Raw genomic sequence first — 14,986 nt, 5'->3', positions numbered from 1 at the left:
ACCACATGCAGCAGACCACAAAGATCTCATCTTGACCTATGACACAGAGGATATTTTGAAAGTCTGATGTCAGGGCACTGAGACATCTGCTGTTTAACCCTCGCCTGACTAACATACACTCAGCAGAAATCTCTCTGGCCATGGCGTCATTCTGTTTGGATTGCAGAGTATACACATTACTGAAGGAAGGTCTGCACAGAACTCCTTGTGGAACTATTGTAAGCTTCTTTTTTTTTAATATATAGTTTTAAATGCTTATTCAGTTTTGAGAGAGAGAGAGAAAGAGAGAGAGAGAGAGAGACAGACCATGAGCAGGAGAGGGGCAGAGAGAAGGAGACACAGATCCAAAGCAGGCTCCAGGCTCTGAGCTGTCAGCACAGAGCCTGACACGAGGCTCGAACTCACAAAGCGCGAGATCATGACCTGAGCCAAAGTTGGATGCCTAACCGGCTGAGCCGCACAGGCACCCCTGTAAGCTTCTTATATAACTGTTTCTAATCTCTTACTGGCCATAACAATGCGCTCATAGCTTTATAACACTTTGAGAAAGGAGAAACCCAAGTAACTCACCTATCCTAGACTATAAGAATCAGTGATGATTCATGTCCTTATTTTACTTTTTTCACTTAAGTGCCAAGGTCCTCTCCCACTCTAATGAAAAGAATGTATGTGGCTATCTTTCTGGAAGGCAATCAAGCTAGGAACACTAAAAGCCTTACAGATATGTATATTTTTTTGACTCAGCATAACGATTTCTATAAATTTATTCTCAAGTGATAATTAAAGGAATGTGCAGAGTCTTTTCAGAGGTTACTGATTAAGGCTGTTCAGCATGGAATTAACATCAAGGGGGAAAGATCCACATTTCCATTAATACTGTGTCAGTTAGATAAATTATGTTACATACACAATAAAATGTTATCTACCTATTAAAACTGACATTATAGAAATAGGTTTAATTAACAAGAAAGGTTCATGCATAGAGGTATGTATGCACAAATATACCTATGTAAGTGTATGCACTGACACACACACACACACACACACGAAGTCTGAGAGGTGATTTGGAGTATGATATTGGTTTCAAATTTTTATTCTTTTTGCTTTTCTATATTTTCCAATTTTCTGCAATGAACACATATTGCTTAAAGAAAAGCAAGTTCTTTTTTTTAAGCTGCTGTGTTCCCAAGGATACGAGAATAGTTCTTGAGGTACATGGCCCAAGAAAAGATGAAAAAATACCAACTTCCACATTACATGTATTTCATGCGGATGGCAACTAAATTACCCCCACATTTTCGCTATCTATTGTAGAGAACTGGCAGAAGCACAACTAATTAGCAATCTTTAATTAAACTCTGGGTCTTAGCAGTTGCTGACTAAAAGAACGTTTAAATACAAAAGCCAGGATGTGCTGCTGGGCTGGGAAGGGGGAGATCCAAGAAGCCGGCCTCAGCTCTGCACTAACCAGCTACAGCTGGCGTGGTGAACCCCTCGCCTCTAGCCTATTAAAGAGGTGAGACAAGATGGCAGCTAAAATATCTTTCAGTTCTGAAAAAGCTTCTCTTACAGCAAACATCCAGTTCTGAATGAACATCTAGGCCCAGATGAAATTCTGGGATGGTGAAGAAAAGAGAAACTAAATCAATAGGCAGCCAAAACAAGGCAGCATGCAGGGCTGTGTCATCAGGGAAGTGCCCATCAAACACCCCCCCCCCACCCCATGTCCTTTGTCAGTCCTGCTGGAAGGTCACATGTATTTAGAGGCAACCGTCAATAGCTCCTCCTTTCTGTTTGTCACTCTTCTTGGTGGTCCCATAGTTCCTCTGTAGACAATGTCCTTGGAAATACCACCGTTTTTATGTGCCTGTATTTTCACTGAGGCTGTATAACCCTTCTTACTGTTAGAACCTTCTCTAGTTCTTCCAATCGGGAAAGCCAAATGGGTTGCCTTCTACCTAAATCCAGTGAAGGCCAAGGAAGGCAGAGAACTAGGCTCTCTCCTGCCTCTGGGGCACCAGGTCCAGAACACTAGCTGCTGGGGGAAGGCCTAGTGAGAGTCTCGGGTACTCAGCTGACTGGGGGGGGGGCGGGGGAGACTGTCAGAATATAACAAGCTCAACAAAGCTGGCTGGACAAATTCCTATGGTACCGCCTCCTTTACGTTCTTAGAGATAGCAAAAGGTATAATTTACTGCATTTTATAAACCACTGAGCAAAATGCAATTCAGTAAGCTAGAATGGATGGCCTGATGGAATATCAACCAAAGAGAATGGTGTAGTGATAAGAAAGAGCCATTATTTAGGAATGTTTTTGGCTCCCTTTACCAATTAAAGGTCTCAATGCCAAGGAAATGTAAAAAATCAATTTCTTCAAACCAATCTGGATACAACTGTTAAAAGATCAGAAAAAGCATATGAAAGTGGTGTTTTACCAAATAACTCTTGCTTTTTTTCCCATTCCTTTTTCTGTATGGATCATATTATTGCCAAGGGCCAGATGATTACTATCCAGGGAAGTCAGATGAAACCCAAAGGATTCCTTCTGCCTGGCTCTTAGCGGCTCAAGTGAAAGGCAAGTCAAATGACTAGATTTACCACTGCTCTTCTATGGAAAGTCATCTACGCAAAGACGTTGACCAGCAGATGCTCCCTTCAATTCAATGGACATGTTGAAGATTCACAAGGTACATGGCCCACAAGGTTTTGTAATGCTATGGATTCTACAGGGCAGTGAGTCAGACTCACCCAGGTTTCTGCTGAAGCTTCTTCCTACAGCAAAGACTCATGAAATGGAGGCAAATTAAAAAGCTCCTGACATACTGTCTCATCAAATACCAACTCTGTAGTTTACAAAAAATAACACTAAAATTACAAACAGGAAGGTCAGCGTATCAGAGAAATCTGAAAGCTGGCAGTTTCTGCTCTTAAAATCCTCTCCTGAAAGGGAGCCAGCAATTTGGGTTTTAAATGGAAATCGATAAGAAGAGCTAATGAGTGAATGGGACTTTCACGGTGGTTGTCACTTCCGTGGAGTCTTCCACAAGGAAATTCTGGAGCTCTCTCTATGGGTAATCAATATATACAAAAGCTAAAACTGTGCTGGGTTTATGATAATGAGATCATACGGTTGTGATAGGCATTACTTACTGGGAAAATGAAAGTACATCTCTTCGGGGTATAAATTATGCCATCAGCCATGCACTGCCTAGTGTTCCTTAGCCTTGGTTTGGCAAATAATTCAGGAGTAATTCAGCTTTGTAACTGGGCTCTTTCCCATGTGAGCTTTCACAGGACCATGTGCTTCACAGAATGACAAAGCCCCAGACACAAACCGAGGAGTAGTGATGTCAGGTAACAGGCAAAGGGAAAATGGTTAAGGCTGAGAGGGCAGGAAAAGCAGAGTCCCGAGGCACAAGCCAGCAGCTCCCATAAGCAGAAATGCACACTGACCGGGGAAGGCCAGGCGCCTGGAGTGCTGGGAGGAGAGACAGGGGAGCTCTAAGGAGCTCCAGGCTCCAAAGGATCCGAAACGCCTCTGGGCACAAGTGTTAGGCTGGAAGGTGAGAGAGAATGTGTGAAAGTGTCCTTTTCACACCCTTGTTAAGTCAAGTGATTTAGAGGCCCTGTATGATTTCTAATTCCCTTTCTTTTTACTCCTTCACTTGCTGGCTACAATGTCTATTTTAACAGGATTCTAGAACGTTTGCCATCTAAATGTGACACTTTCTTCACCAACCACCCCAGGCCACTTCCCCCTTAGCTCTTGGGTCCTTCGCTTTTGTATTGAATGAATGGCACAGATGGCTGGAAAGCCAGCTTACAGGAGCCTGGGTTACACCTGTGTGTCTGTCTGTCTTCTTCAGGGTCCCAGCTTCCCTCTTCCTTTAGCCTTCTTTATCTCCTTCCTCTCGCTCCAATCCCCCCCCTCACCCCCAGGTGGTTTTCTCCACGCCCTGCATCCCAGTGTCATTCCTTCATTCACCAGAATGCATACATGACTGATACAGTCCATCATTTCTCATGGGGCCGTTTGCATCTTGACAAGAACAACTTGAAAAGGATACAACACTACAATGTTAGAATCTCAGGTACCATGAAATCCTTGAGGGAGCGTTAATAGAGCATTAGAGCCTTCCGGCAGCTGGGAATCACACCTAGATAATTTCCCCCGCCTATGTAAAGGGCCAGCTGAGATTCCTGTCTGTAGTTGGGCACCCCGCAACCAACTGGCACCCTGTGGTTCACACTGGGCTATAACTGAATATTTACTTATGTTCTCAAGAGCAGAGACCGCATCTAATTATCGTTATATCTTTAGACCTGAGCACAGCACTTCCTACTGAGTAGAGATCAATTCAAAGACTGAACAAAGTCAACTGAAAAAGCTCCCAATGGCCAAAGCTAGAATGATATGAGCAACAAAATAAAGTGACATTGGACTCCCCCAAGGTATAAAATAAATATATATGATTCCATACTAATAAAAATAATTGAATAAATTAAAGTTCCCCACTCCTTAAGGGTGGGCTGTGCATAGTGACTTCCTCCTAGAAAGTATACAGCATGGAAAGGGGGGAAAAGTAGTGATTTAATAGTGGAGAAACCCCAAAACTGTGATACTTCGCTGGGTGATCAACGAAAATATCATTAGTCATAAATTAACAATATGTGCCCTTGCTTAAAATAATGTGACAAGGGGCGCCTGGGTGGCTCAGTCGGTTAAGCCTCCGACTTGAGCTCAGGTCATGATCTCTCTCTGTCTCAAAAATAAATAAAACATTTTAAAAAATTTAAAAAAATAATGTGTTGAAAATGTAATTTATTTCTGTGATTTTGCTCAATAAAAATCCATCACCTCAGCCTAATCATGAGAATAACATCAAATTTCAATAGAGGGGCGTTCTATAATAAGCCTGACTAGGCTATCCTTTAAAAGTGGCAGGGTCATCAACAGCAAGGAAAGCCTGAGAAGCTTCCACAACCAATAAGAACCTAAAGAGACATGACAACAAAATATAATATAGTATCCTGGACAGGGTCTTGGAACAGAAAAAGGACATTAGGTAAAAACTAAGAAAATCAAAGGGTGCCTGGGCGGCTCAGTTGGTGAAGCATCTGAGTCTTGACTTTAGCTCAGGTCATGATCTCATGGTTCGTGAGTTCGAGCCCTGCAATTGCCTTTGTGCTGACAGCGCGGAGCCTGCTTGGGATTCTGTCTCCTGCTCTCTCTCTGCCCCTCCCTCACTTGCCATCTCCTCTCAGAAAATAAATAAAAATAAACTTAAAAAAATTTTTTAAGAACCTAAGGAAATCTAACTAAACTACGGATTTTGTTTAGGAATAGTGTATCAATGTGAGCTCATTAACCCAAACAAATGTACCATACTAAGGTATTAATAATAAAGGAAACGATGTGTGTGGAGGGCAAGATGGGAGCTCTCCGATCTACTCAGCTTTTCTGTTAATCTAAAACTGTTCTAAAAAAAAGTCTAATAATAATAATTAATAACCAAGTGGAAGCAAAAAATAAAGTGTTCGGTGTCCTTCCTTTTCCTATGGTTATTTCCTATGGCAAAGCCACAGGCAACTACATAACTAAGAAACCGTTGGCCACTTTGGATTAAACAATCTTCTGAGAGATCCAACAATGGCAGAGCTGCTGACCACCATTTTAAACACAGGACATTATTCCAGATTATCATCAGGTAAAAGAACTGATCCCTACTCAAGGAGGAGGCACTGTGCTAGGATATGTGTGTATTATTTAGTACACGCAAGTATTTCACATGTCTCTCTTCATTTACTGCCCACGGAGTTAGGCTGGAGTCATGTGACTAGCTCTCGTCAACAGAGTGTGAGTGGAAGTGGTAAGAAGTTAAATGCAGGTGTGCCTCTACCTCTCCCTTTCCCCTTCTACGCGGCCCTCCTATGGAAGCTCTGTGTCACTGCGGATGGAGGAGGCCACAGGACCCACACAAGACTTTTCCAGGGTGAAAAAGAAACTGTTCCTGTGTTAAGCCATTGAGATTTGGGGTTCAACTGGCTGTGACGGCGATGGTTAATTACCCTCAAATACCAAGTGACTGCATTCCCAAATAAAGGCTCCTTCCCCTCTGGCAGAAAGATATTAATCATAAGGGTTCTTGGTATTTCTGAACATTGCTACTTACCACAGGCGATGGTCCAGTAGACCAAAGAGTCAGGAGTCTGGTACAGGATTCGGTAAGGAGCCACGCGGGCACTGGAGTCCAACACGACGTCAAGGGTACCCACGAGCAGGCCTGAGGGTGGAGAAGGCAGAAAAATGCTTCAGGGTTTCCCCAAGGCTCCCCAAATTCCCAGAGGCAGTGTCAACACAACCCTTCTGCTGGACCTCTTAATGGTCTTCCTCTACGGCCCTCTCGGCAACCCCTCTCTTGGTGCACCCCGCCTTATCAAAATTTTCATCTTAAACATTCTGAAGTTGGCTCTACGTGACCTGTTCCAACAACCACCAAGAGAATCAGCACAGGCTGGAAACCGTTCTGCTGGTTTCAAAAGTAAGGGGAGGCTAAGAAAGCTGGTAGCTCAGTGTCTGGCATAAGCTGGGATTCATAAATGCCTATTTAAAGTAAAAATAAGTAAGGTATTAAGCATTTACATGTTGGCGTCTCTGCTTTACCAACATTAGCACATTACCTAATGTGCATTATGTTCTCCCCCTTTTCACCTAAGAAACCCGGCCTTATTTTTGAGTAATTTGCCAAGGAACCGGTCATGTCTATCTGAGTTACTGGGCCAGGCTGGCCTACATTTATTTTAATCTGTTCCACTTTTCTTGGTATTGAAAAAAGTATAGTTTAGCTCAGCAACTATCAATTAAGTACCTACTATGTGCAAAGCAAACCCTGTGGGGACAACAGGGAGTCCTTAAGGTATTTATGATCTAGGAGGAGAGATGGCCAAGCAGAGTCTTCACATTTGTTTAGGAGTGAACAGGGCTGTGAAACAAGCATTTTCTCATCTCAGTTCCCACCTCAGTGGCAGAGTCCTTTGCCATTTGTCACATCAATCATTAAAGCCAGAGAGGAGTGCAGATGACTACACTCTGCGATGATGCGGCAATTAGGCTGAGCATCAGGAAGGCATCCTGGTAGCACACAGTAGAATTCTGTGGGTCAGGAACCTCACTGATCTGTCCAGGCCCTGGGGGAAACTTGCCCACATCATCCAGGAAGCTGAACAGCCAACAAATGCTTTTACCTACATATTTGTGAGAAATGCAAATACCCAGTATGGCGCTGCTCACTTAGGAAGAGGCAGTGCCTTGGGGCGCCTGGGTGGCTCAGATGGTTAAGCGTCCAACTCTTTTTTTTAAGTTTATTTATTTTTGAGAGAGAGAGAGAGAGCATGTGTGAGCAGGAGAGGGGCAGAAAGAGAGGGGAACAGAGTATCTAAAGCAGCTCTGTGCCAACAGCAGAGAGTCTCATGCAAGGCTTAAACTCATGAACTATGAGATCATGACCTGAGCTGAAGTTGGAAGCTCAAATGACTGAGCCATCAGGCTCCCCAAGCATCAGACTCTTGATTTCACCATGAGTGCGCCCATATTCTCTCTCTCTCTCTCTCTCTCTCTCTCTCTCTCTCTCTCTCTCTGAGTGCAAGTCTATTTTATAACCACCATTCCTCCAGGTCTCCCCTCCAGGAAAGTGTGCCTCTTTCATCTACCCCAAGCTGGGATTAGGCACCAAACATTTTCTCCACTATTCTAAAATAACATGGACCCACACACAAACTCCACAAAGTAAATAAAGTAGATCCCTTAACTGGCAGAATGACTCCAAAATATCCCCATAAAGGTAAATGCCCATAATTATTCCAAAGTCAAATGGAAATCAGCACATAGAAGGATTTGGACTCCGAAGAATCAACTAGAAACTCTGGCTAGTTTTTGTCTTAGGGCAAGGCATTTTATTTTCAATGTCTTGGTTTTCTCAATGATAAAATGGAGACAATATCACAACTACAAGATTGTTCTTGTAATAAAACTAAATATAATGGGATTTAGGAACAAGAGGCAGATTAGAATAAGGGGTTAAGAAACCTGTCTAGAATTTGCCAAGACACTCCTTTGTTTAGTTTGACTTATCCTTAGATAATGGTTTATCTTTATTAAAAATATTAAAAATGGTTTGTGGGTAGTGCTGAGAGTGGTCAAGACTTAAAGGGAGAGGCTAAAGGTCCACAAGCCTCCTTGCTCTGCTACTGTTGAAAATAAGTAGCGTCCTGGGAAGTGCAGACCTCAGTGCCTGGCCCACAGCAGGCTTTTCATGAACTTCTGCTGAATCTGAACTGCAAGGTCTTCTGAAACCATCCCCACCAGTATGCCTTGATGTGCTGTCTTGTATTAATGCTTCAAGATTTGGTTCCAACCATATCGAATACCTTGACGTGCACCATATCACTGAAATTCACTTCCTTCTTTTCTGTCAGCCTGGGGTCATGGACAGAGCTACCGTGCAGTCACCCAGTGTTCAGAAGAGCTCAGCTCTGGCTCTGACTTTGTTGTAACCAGTCCTGTGGCCCGAACAGGCCACTAACTTCTCATTGCTTCGACGATCTCAGTTGTAAAGGGATCATAATAGCACCTGGCTTCCTGAAGCAGGGTTATTAATCAAGAAGCCCATGGGAGGTTTACCATAGGCAAGGCATAGGGTTGTCCTTGGTCTTTGTCCAAGGACAGGAACCCATTTAGGCTCACTCCAAACCACGGTGATCATAGCCACCTGAACACACCAGGAAAACAAACCTGCACCAGAGTGGAAATTAATTCATTTGTTTGATCTGGCCTGTATGAAATATATTAAAAATAAAATCCCTATAGCCTGTAGTTTTCCAAGGGGTAAATTTCCACAAAATGCCACATATGTGTGCATTTTTGTTTTCTTTACTGAGACGTGCATTTACTGCAAAGACCTCTAATTACTTTTCAATTATCTGCAGATGCAAGGGTATATTAATCGGAAAAGCAGAAAAGAGTGCCAGCTAAACTAGATTCCCTTCGATGTGAACTTGAAATACAAATACATCACTCACGACTGAGTGTTTGTAATACTTCACTCTTCTTAAATCTAAAAGAGGAAATGAAAATCCCCCAATATGGGAAATGTCACATACGTTGGTTCTAAGGAACACACACTTCAGTCTGGGGTTAGGGAATTCAGTCAAGGATTAGCCTACACGGTTTAATGAGCCTCTAAAACAGTGTCATCACAGACAAGATTCTTCCGAGGGCGAGGACAGCCCACTGGGCAGAGCAGCCAACAGAGACAGGCTCGTTTCTGGAATTCTTGGGTCCTGGCCCTGCCATAGCCAACTCTCACACCCAGCCTCCCTGAGCTTCAGGTTCCCCATCCTTAATGTCTCACTAGACTTCTGTAGTCTGTAACACACAGGAAGGAAGGCCTCTATAAAGGTTCAACCTAATCCACTCATCTTGACTGCCACGAATGTCCCCAGTTAAAATCCATCTCCAACATCCATTACTCTAATTGACAAAACCTCTAGTATCACTCAGAGATTAAGAAAACCAAGTTATTTAAAGATTCTCATGGTGAGGGCTTCTGATTAGATGCCAGCTCACCAGCCCTGAGTGTGAACTCACAACTGGGACCATTAGGTGCGCCTGGGGGGCTCAGTTGGCTAAGTGTCCGGCTTTGGCTCAGGTCATGATCTCATGGTTCGTGCGTTCAAGCCCCACGTCGGCCTCTGTGCTGACAGCTCAGAGCCTGGGGCCTGCTTCTGATTCTGTCTCCCTCTCTCTCACTGACCCTCCCCTGCTCAAGTGTGTCTTTCTCTCTCTCAAAAATAAAAATAAAACATTAAAAAAATAAAAAAAGAATTTTAAAGTTTTATCACTACACTCCCTGTGAGGCTAGAACTCACAACCCCAAGATCTACAATCATATGCTCTCTGACTGAGCCAGTCAGGTGCCCCAACGCTGAAGTATGTTGAAGTTAACTATAGAGAGTATAATATGGTAATACTCACATTAGGTACATATACAATCAGAAAACTGTTGTGAAAATTCCTTGAAAACTGAAGGTACCGGATATTCAGACAGAAAGCAATACCGTAAACTGAGGCAGGCAGATGGCCAGCTGAATCAATAAATACACTCTTCCACATTAACCCAGGCGTGCCCTTTCACTTTGTAACACTGACTAGAACTTTCCCTCTATTTGGAATGTTGTACGTGTCTGTCAACTCTTAACCTCCCACCACCTCAAATGACAAACTCCTAATTATTTAATGCCACCTCTTTCTATCCTCACTCCCCTCCAAGTTCTGCTTCAGTAGGACCTTTTGGATTTATTTAAAATTACTGGCACAGTTTCCCTTGTTCACTTCTCCTCCTCTTTCCACACAGAGGCCCTTACAGCGGAATCTAACGGACCCCTTCTGACTCCTAGGTCCTGCACTTTGCTTGAAGCACAGTAAACCTGGACACACATTTGATGAATGGATGAGTTAGGTATTTTTTAAAAACCTACACAGTCATTTATCGCTGTGCTGCCTAAACCCTACTGATACAGAGTCAAGATTCTGGGAGAGGGCAAAACCCTCATCCTGTCCCCACTATCCATACAGAACACTAGAAGATGAAAAATCTTATCTAGAGAATCCAACCCTCCCCCTGCCACAGGCACTCAAAATCCCCAAAACCAACCCACCAATCAGGATTTTCTTACAAGTCTTATTATTCATACCTCTGAAATGGCTGTCAAAATACTGAACCTTTTATCATTTCCCACACGAAGCATTGTTTTAGCAGCTGTTCTGGTGTTAAACAATCTTGATTGCCTGAGATAACAAAATCAAATTATGGCCCCCAAAATAACTCTTTTCCACATCTGCCTAGTTACATTAGTTCAGGGGCATCTTGTAACACAAAAATGCTGGTTTCAAGGAGATTCAGAAAACACAACAGAATTGGTATATTTAGGTTTCCCATCTGGCTGGGCACTGGAGGGCGTGGGACACATAGTCATCGCTTGCTCTGCTCCTGTGCCCGGAGAGTGCTGGACACGTAGGAATGTGGCCATGAAAATGATCAATCATCTACTGATGATCTGGGAATAACAATGTTAAAGTGGACAGAATCCTAAAGCTTCTTCGGTCTCCCTCTACCCCTTCAGCCATGCAGACAGTCAGAAGTCTACAAAGACCATGGCAGCAGAAAGGTAAGGGGCATGGGCTCCTGGTGCAGAACCCATAATAGTACCTCCTCATAGAGTGCCACGTATGCCCTGAGCACTGCTTGTTAACGAAATATTTCAAAACCACAGAAGAGTATAGGAGATTACAAATGAATGCTCCACTACTCTGACTTTAACATTTGGACTTTTCTTCTTCTTCTTCTTCTTTTTCTTTTTTAATATTTATTTTCAAGACAGAGAGAAACAGAGCGTGAGTGAAGGAGGGGCAGAGAGAGAGGGAGACAGAATCTGAAGCAGGCTCCAGGCTCTGAGCTAGCTGTCAGCACAGAGCCCGACATGGGGCTCGAACCCATGACCCATGAGATCTTGACCTGAGTTGAGGTCAGATGACTCAACTGACTGGGCCACCCGGGTGCCCCTCTCCTTCACCACTGTCAAGTTGTTTTGTATTGTTCCCATCCAGGTCCTTGTACTTTTTATTGCCCCAAATGTATGTACATCAATGTACATTTAACACTGAGAAGCATTTAAAATTTTACACTAATGATAAAGAGCAGATATTGTTTGGCAACCTATTTTTTTTTCACTCAAAAATATGATTACAAAATTTACCCTGGTTATACTTGTATATTCAATTCATCCATTTTAAATGTTGTGTAATATTCACTGTATAAATAAACTGTGAGTTACTCTTTTTCCTAATAAAGGACATTTGGGTTTATTTCCAATTTTTCCCTTTAATAGACATTGCAGTCATTTTTTTGCATGTGATGCTTTACGCATGTAAAAACATTTTAGAATGGAATTATTGGGTCGTAGGGTAAGTGTATCTTTAAACCTTATTAAATATTGCAAAACTGCTGTCCAAAGGGATTGCCAGTTTACTCTTACCAAGAAGCGAGAGAACAGGTTTCTCCACAATGGCCCCAACACGTAGTATTATCAGGTTTTTTTCCCCCCGCCAATCTCAAGGGTGATAAATAGTATCCATTTGTTGTTTAAAACATTTTTTTAAAGCTTTATTTATTTATTGAGAGAGAGAGAGAGAGAGAGAGAGAAAGCTCTCGAGCGGGAGAGCAGCAGAGAGGGAGAGAGAGAATCCCTAGCAGGCTCCGTGCTGTCAGCACGCAGCCTGATGCAGGGCTCAATCTCACAAACCAGGAGATCATGACCTGAACCGAAATCAAGAGCTGGAGGACTAACTGGCTGAGCCACTCAGGTGCCCCCATTTGTTGTTTAAATTTGCACTTTTCTGATAACTAATGAGTTTGAGTATCTTCTCCTCTTTATTGACCATTCTGGTTGCCTATTCTGTGAGCTATTTGCTTTTCCTACTGAGCTGACTTTTGCTGGAGATCCAGTTCAGAAACTCAAAGTTTACAATTTGGAAACTTCCTCTAATATACATGCTGATCAATTCACATCACCAAATATACACTGATCTCTCTAAAGCCAGAGAGGCAGTACACTCGGACTTACTTCTTTAGATACAGTCTATATAAAAGGAGGAAGTGGGATCAGTATTTGCAAAGCCCTCTGTACCACTCCCATGGGAAGTTTCTGTAGGTCACAGGCTCCCTCCTCCCCCTACCAGCTGCTCCCAAGGCGTTATTGGTACGTCCTCTGCAAGTCTTAGCACTTTTGTCAGTACGTGATATTGGGCAGAAAGTACTTAAACAGTAACACCCAGAAGCAACTGCTGACAGTTATAAACTCCAGCCACACCATAGTTTTTTTACACTTCTCTTAATGAATCTTGTTTGTAGTCTCCGCCCACCAGTCTGTGAGCTCCCTGACGGCAGGCACAGCCTTGCTGATCTTGGAATTACCGAAGCCTACAGGAAGTCCTGCACACTAGGCTGAACATCCATAAGTTGGGCCACAATGTTTTCACTTTGATGAACATTAGAAGAAACCACAATTGTTTTCAAAGCTTATTGAGTTACCACAGTACCTAATATAATACATTCTAGCCAACTGGCCTTAAATAATTAAAACTAAGAATCATTCACTGAAAGGAGACCAACATTTGAGAAAAAGTTGGAAAAATCCCACCTCAGAGAGTGTGAGGTAATACAGACCAAGCTCCCATTTAAACTTTGTACCATGGGTGACCAACTTCTCTAATTTCTTAAGTAATCTGTCACTTTTTGATGAATACTGAGATTTCTCTGGATTAAGATGGACCAAAAGCGGAGATATTTAGGGACAGCACAAGTCTTCCTACTCTCTACTCTGGGGAACCAGTCCAGAGACTGGAAGTTATTGCCAAAAAACCCAAGAAATTACCCCAAAGTTTAACCAGTTTAGACTCCTGCACCCACCCACAGATTGATAAACCATTTGTCTGCACACCACGTTGGCCAGGCACCAGGTAAGAGACCAGGAAAACGGGCGTGTGCGCACAGCCGTGAAGGAACACGCTGGCACTACCCGGGGAGGGGGCAGCTCCGTAGTTACAAAGACCCCCGAGTCCACAGTGTCACCACGAACAATGAGAAGGTACACACGGCTACTCACACCAGCGACAGTGTCTCTGAGGGACGTGCAAACCATGCCTCTGTTCTATAAGGAGCTGAGGGACGGAGGTTTGTCGGGAGAGACGGCTGGGCCTGGAGGTGCGGGCAGTGAGTTTTCTGTTTCCTAACCTCAGAGAGCATAAAAGCCTCCTCAAGTGTGGATCTTCCTGGCTAAAACGGAGAGACCATTCTCAATGCTGGGATTCTACCTTCAGTGCAGAATAGTCTGGGCATGTCTTTATTTTTTACTATTGCATATTTTCTAATCCCTCTAGCATGTTTATGTGAAAATGGTTTCTCAACACAGTTCAAACCACTGTTGTGGCTTGAACAGGCCACCCACACAACTCTCTCAGCTTCGACAGCTGTCTCTCATGACACCATCCCAGCCACACACACAGCGTGGCTGCCTTATGACAGACAATGCCGCTCTCGAGGGGAGAGAGCCCATCTTACACACACACACACTCTCTCACACACACACACACACACACACACACACACGGGGGTTTGGCACCATTTGTGGAAAGACAACTAATAAGAAGTCTGGTAGTCTAGGAAACAGACTGCCAGCTCTGTCAATTAGGAGAGTACTTTTCAAACTATTTGTGGTCAAGAATCAGTTTGTTTTTAGTTTCCAGTCTGTTATAAGACTGACATTTTTGTAAAATATGGTGCATGTGAAATACCACAGAGTATGAAAAAAGACAAAAACAAGCCTCCAGTTTTTTAATAATTTAACTCAACAAATTGCTCTGGTTTCTAAATAAATGCTTAATTTCAGTTTCTGTTCCTTAGCTCACGGCAGTAGTAACAAACAGGTTGCAAACCAGTACTTTAAACAGCACTACACGGTTCGTGGGTTCAAGCCCCAGTCAGGCTCTGCTGACAGCTCAGAGCCTGGAGCCTGCTTCCGATTCTGTGTCTCCCTCTCTCTCTGACCCTCCCCTGCTCACACTGTCTCTCTCTCAAAAAAAAAAAACAACCTTAAAAATAAATAAATAAACAGCACTACATTCAGGAAGGAAGGCTGGAGGGCAGTAATTTTCTCGGGACTGCGTTTATTAGAGTCATATGTACAGTTTTAAAGAGCACATCTGATTCTATAATACACACTTTTATTTGGGAAATTAAAACAATTGTTTACCCACCGCAAACTAAAAACTCAACAAAATCATTTGTCAACTGAAGGCAAGAATACATGAATGGGGGGAGGCGTGAGGTTTTCGTCATATATTTATCCGAAGGGCACCGGTTTACAGTAT

General features: G+C 43.1%; 1 protein-coding gene across 1 annotated transcript in view; it reads right to left on the bottom strand.

Moving 5' to 3' along the window:
- The window catches only part of TBC1D9 (TBC1 domain family member 9), a 74,485-nt gene extending 60,727 nt beyond the window's left edge, over positions 1-13,758 (bottom strand). The window contains exons 1-2 of the mRNA XM_029950987.1: positions 13,527-13,758; positions 6,174-6,284 (exon numbers count right to left, since the gene is read on the bottom strand). Of these exons, the coding sequence (XP_029806847.1) occupies positions 6,174-6,284; positions 13,527-13,758 (343 nt within the window). The remainder of the gene's footprint in view (positions 1-6,173; positions 6,285-13,526) is intronic.
- Between the last annotated feature and the right edge of the window lie 1,228 nt (positions 13,759-14,986).

This window comes from Suricata suricatta, chromosome 1 (genome assembly GCF_006229205.1).
Source record: "Suricata suricatta isolate VVHF042 chromosome 1, meerkat_22Aug2017_6uvM2_HiC, whole genome shotgun sequence".
Taxonomy (NCBI): Eukaryota; Metazoa; Chordata; class Mammalia; order Carnivora; family Herpestidae; genus Suricata; species Suricata suricatta.
This window is presented reverse-complemented; position numbering and strand designations above follow the sequence as displayed.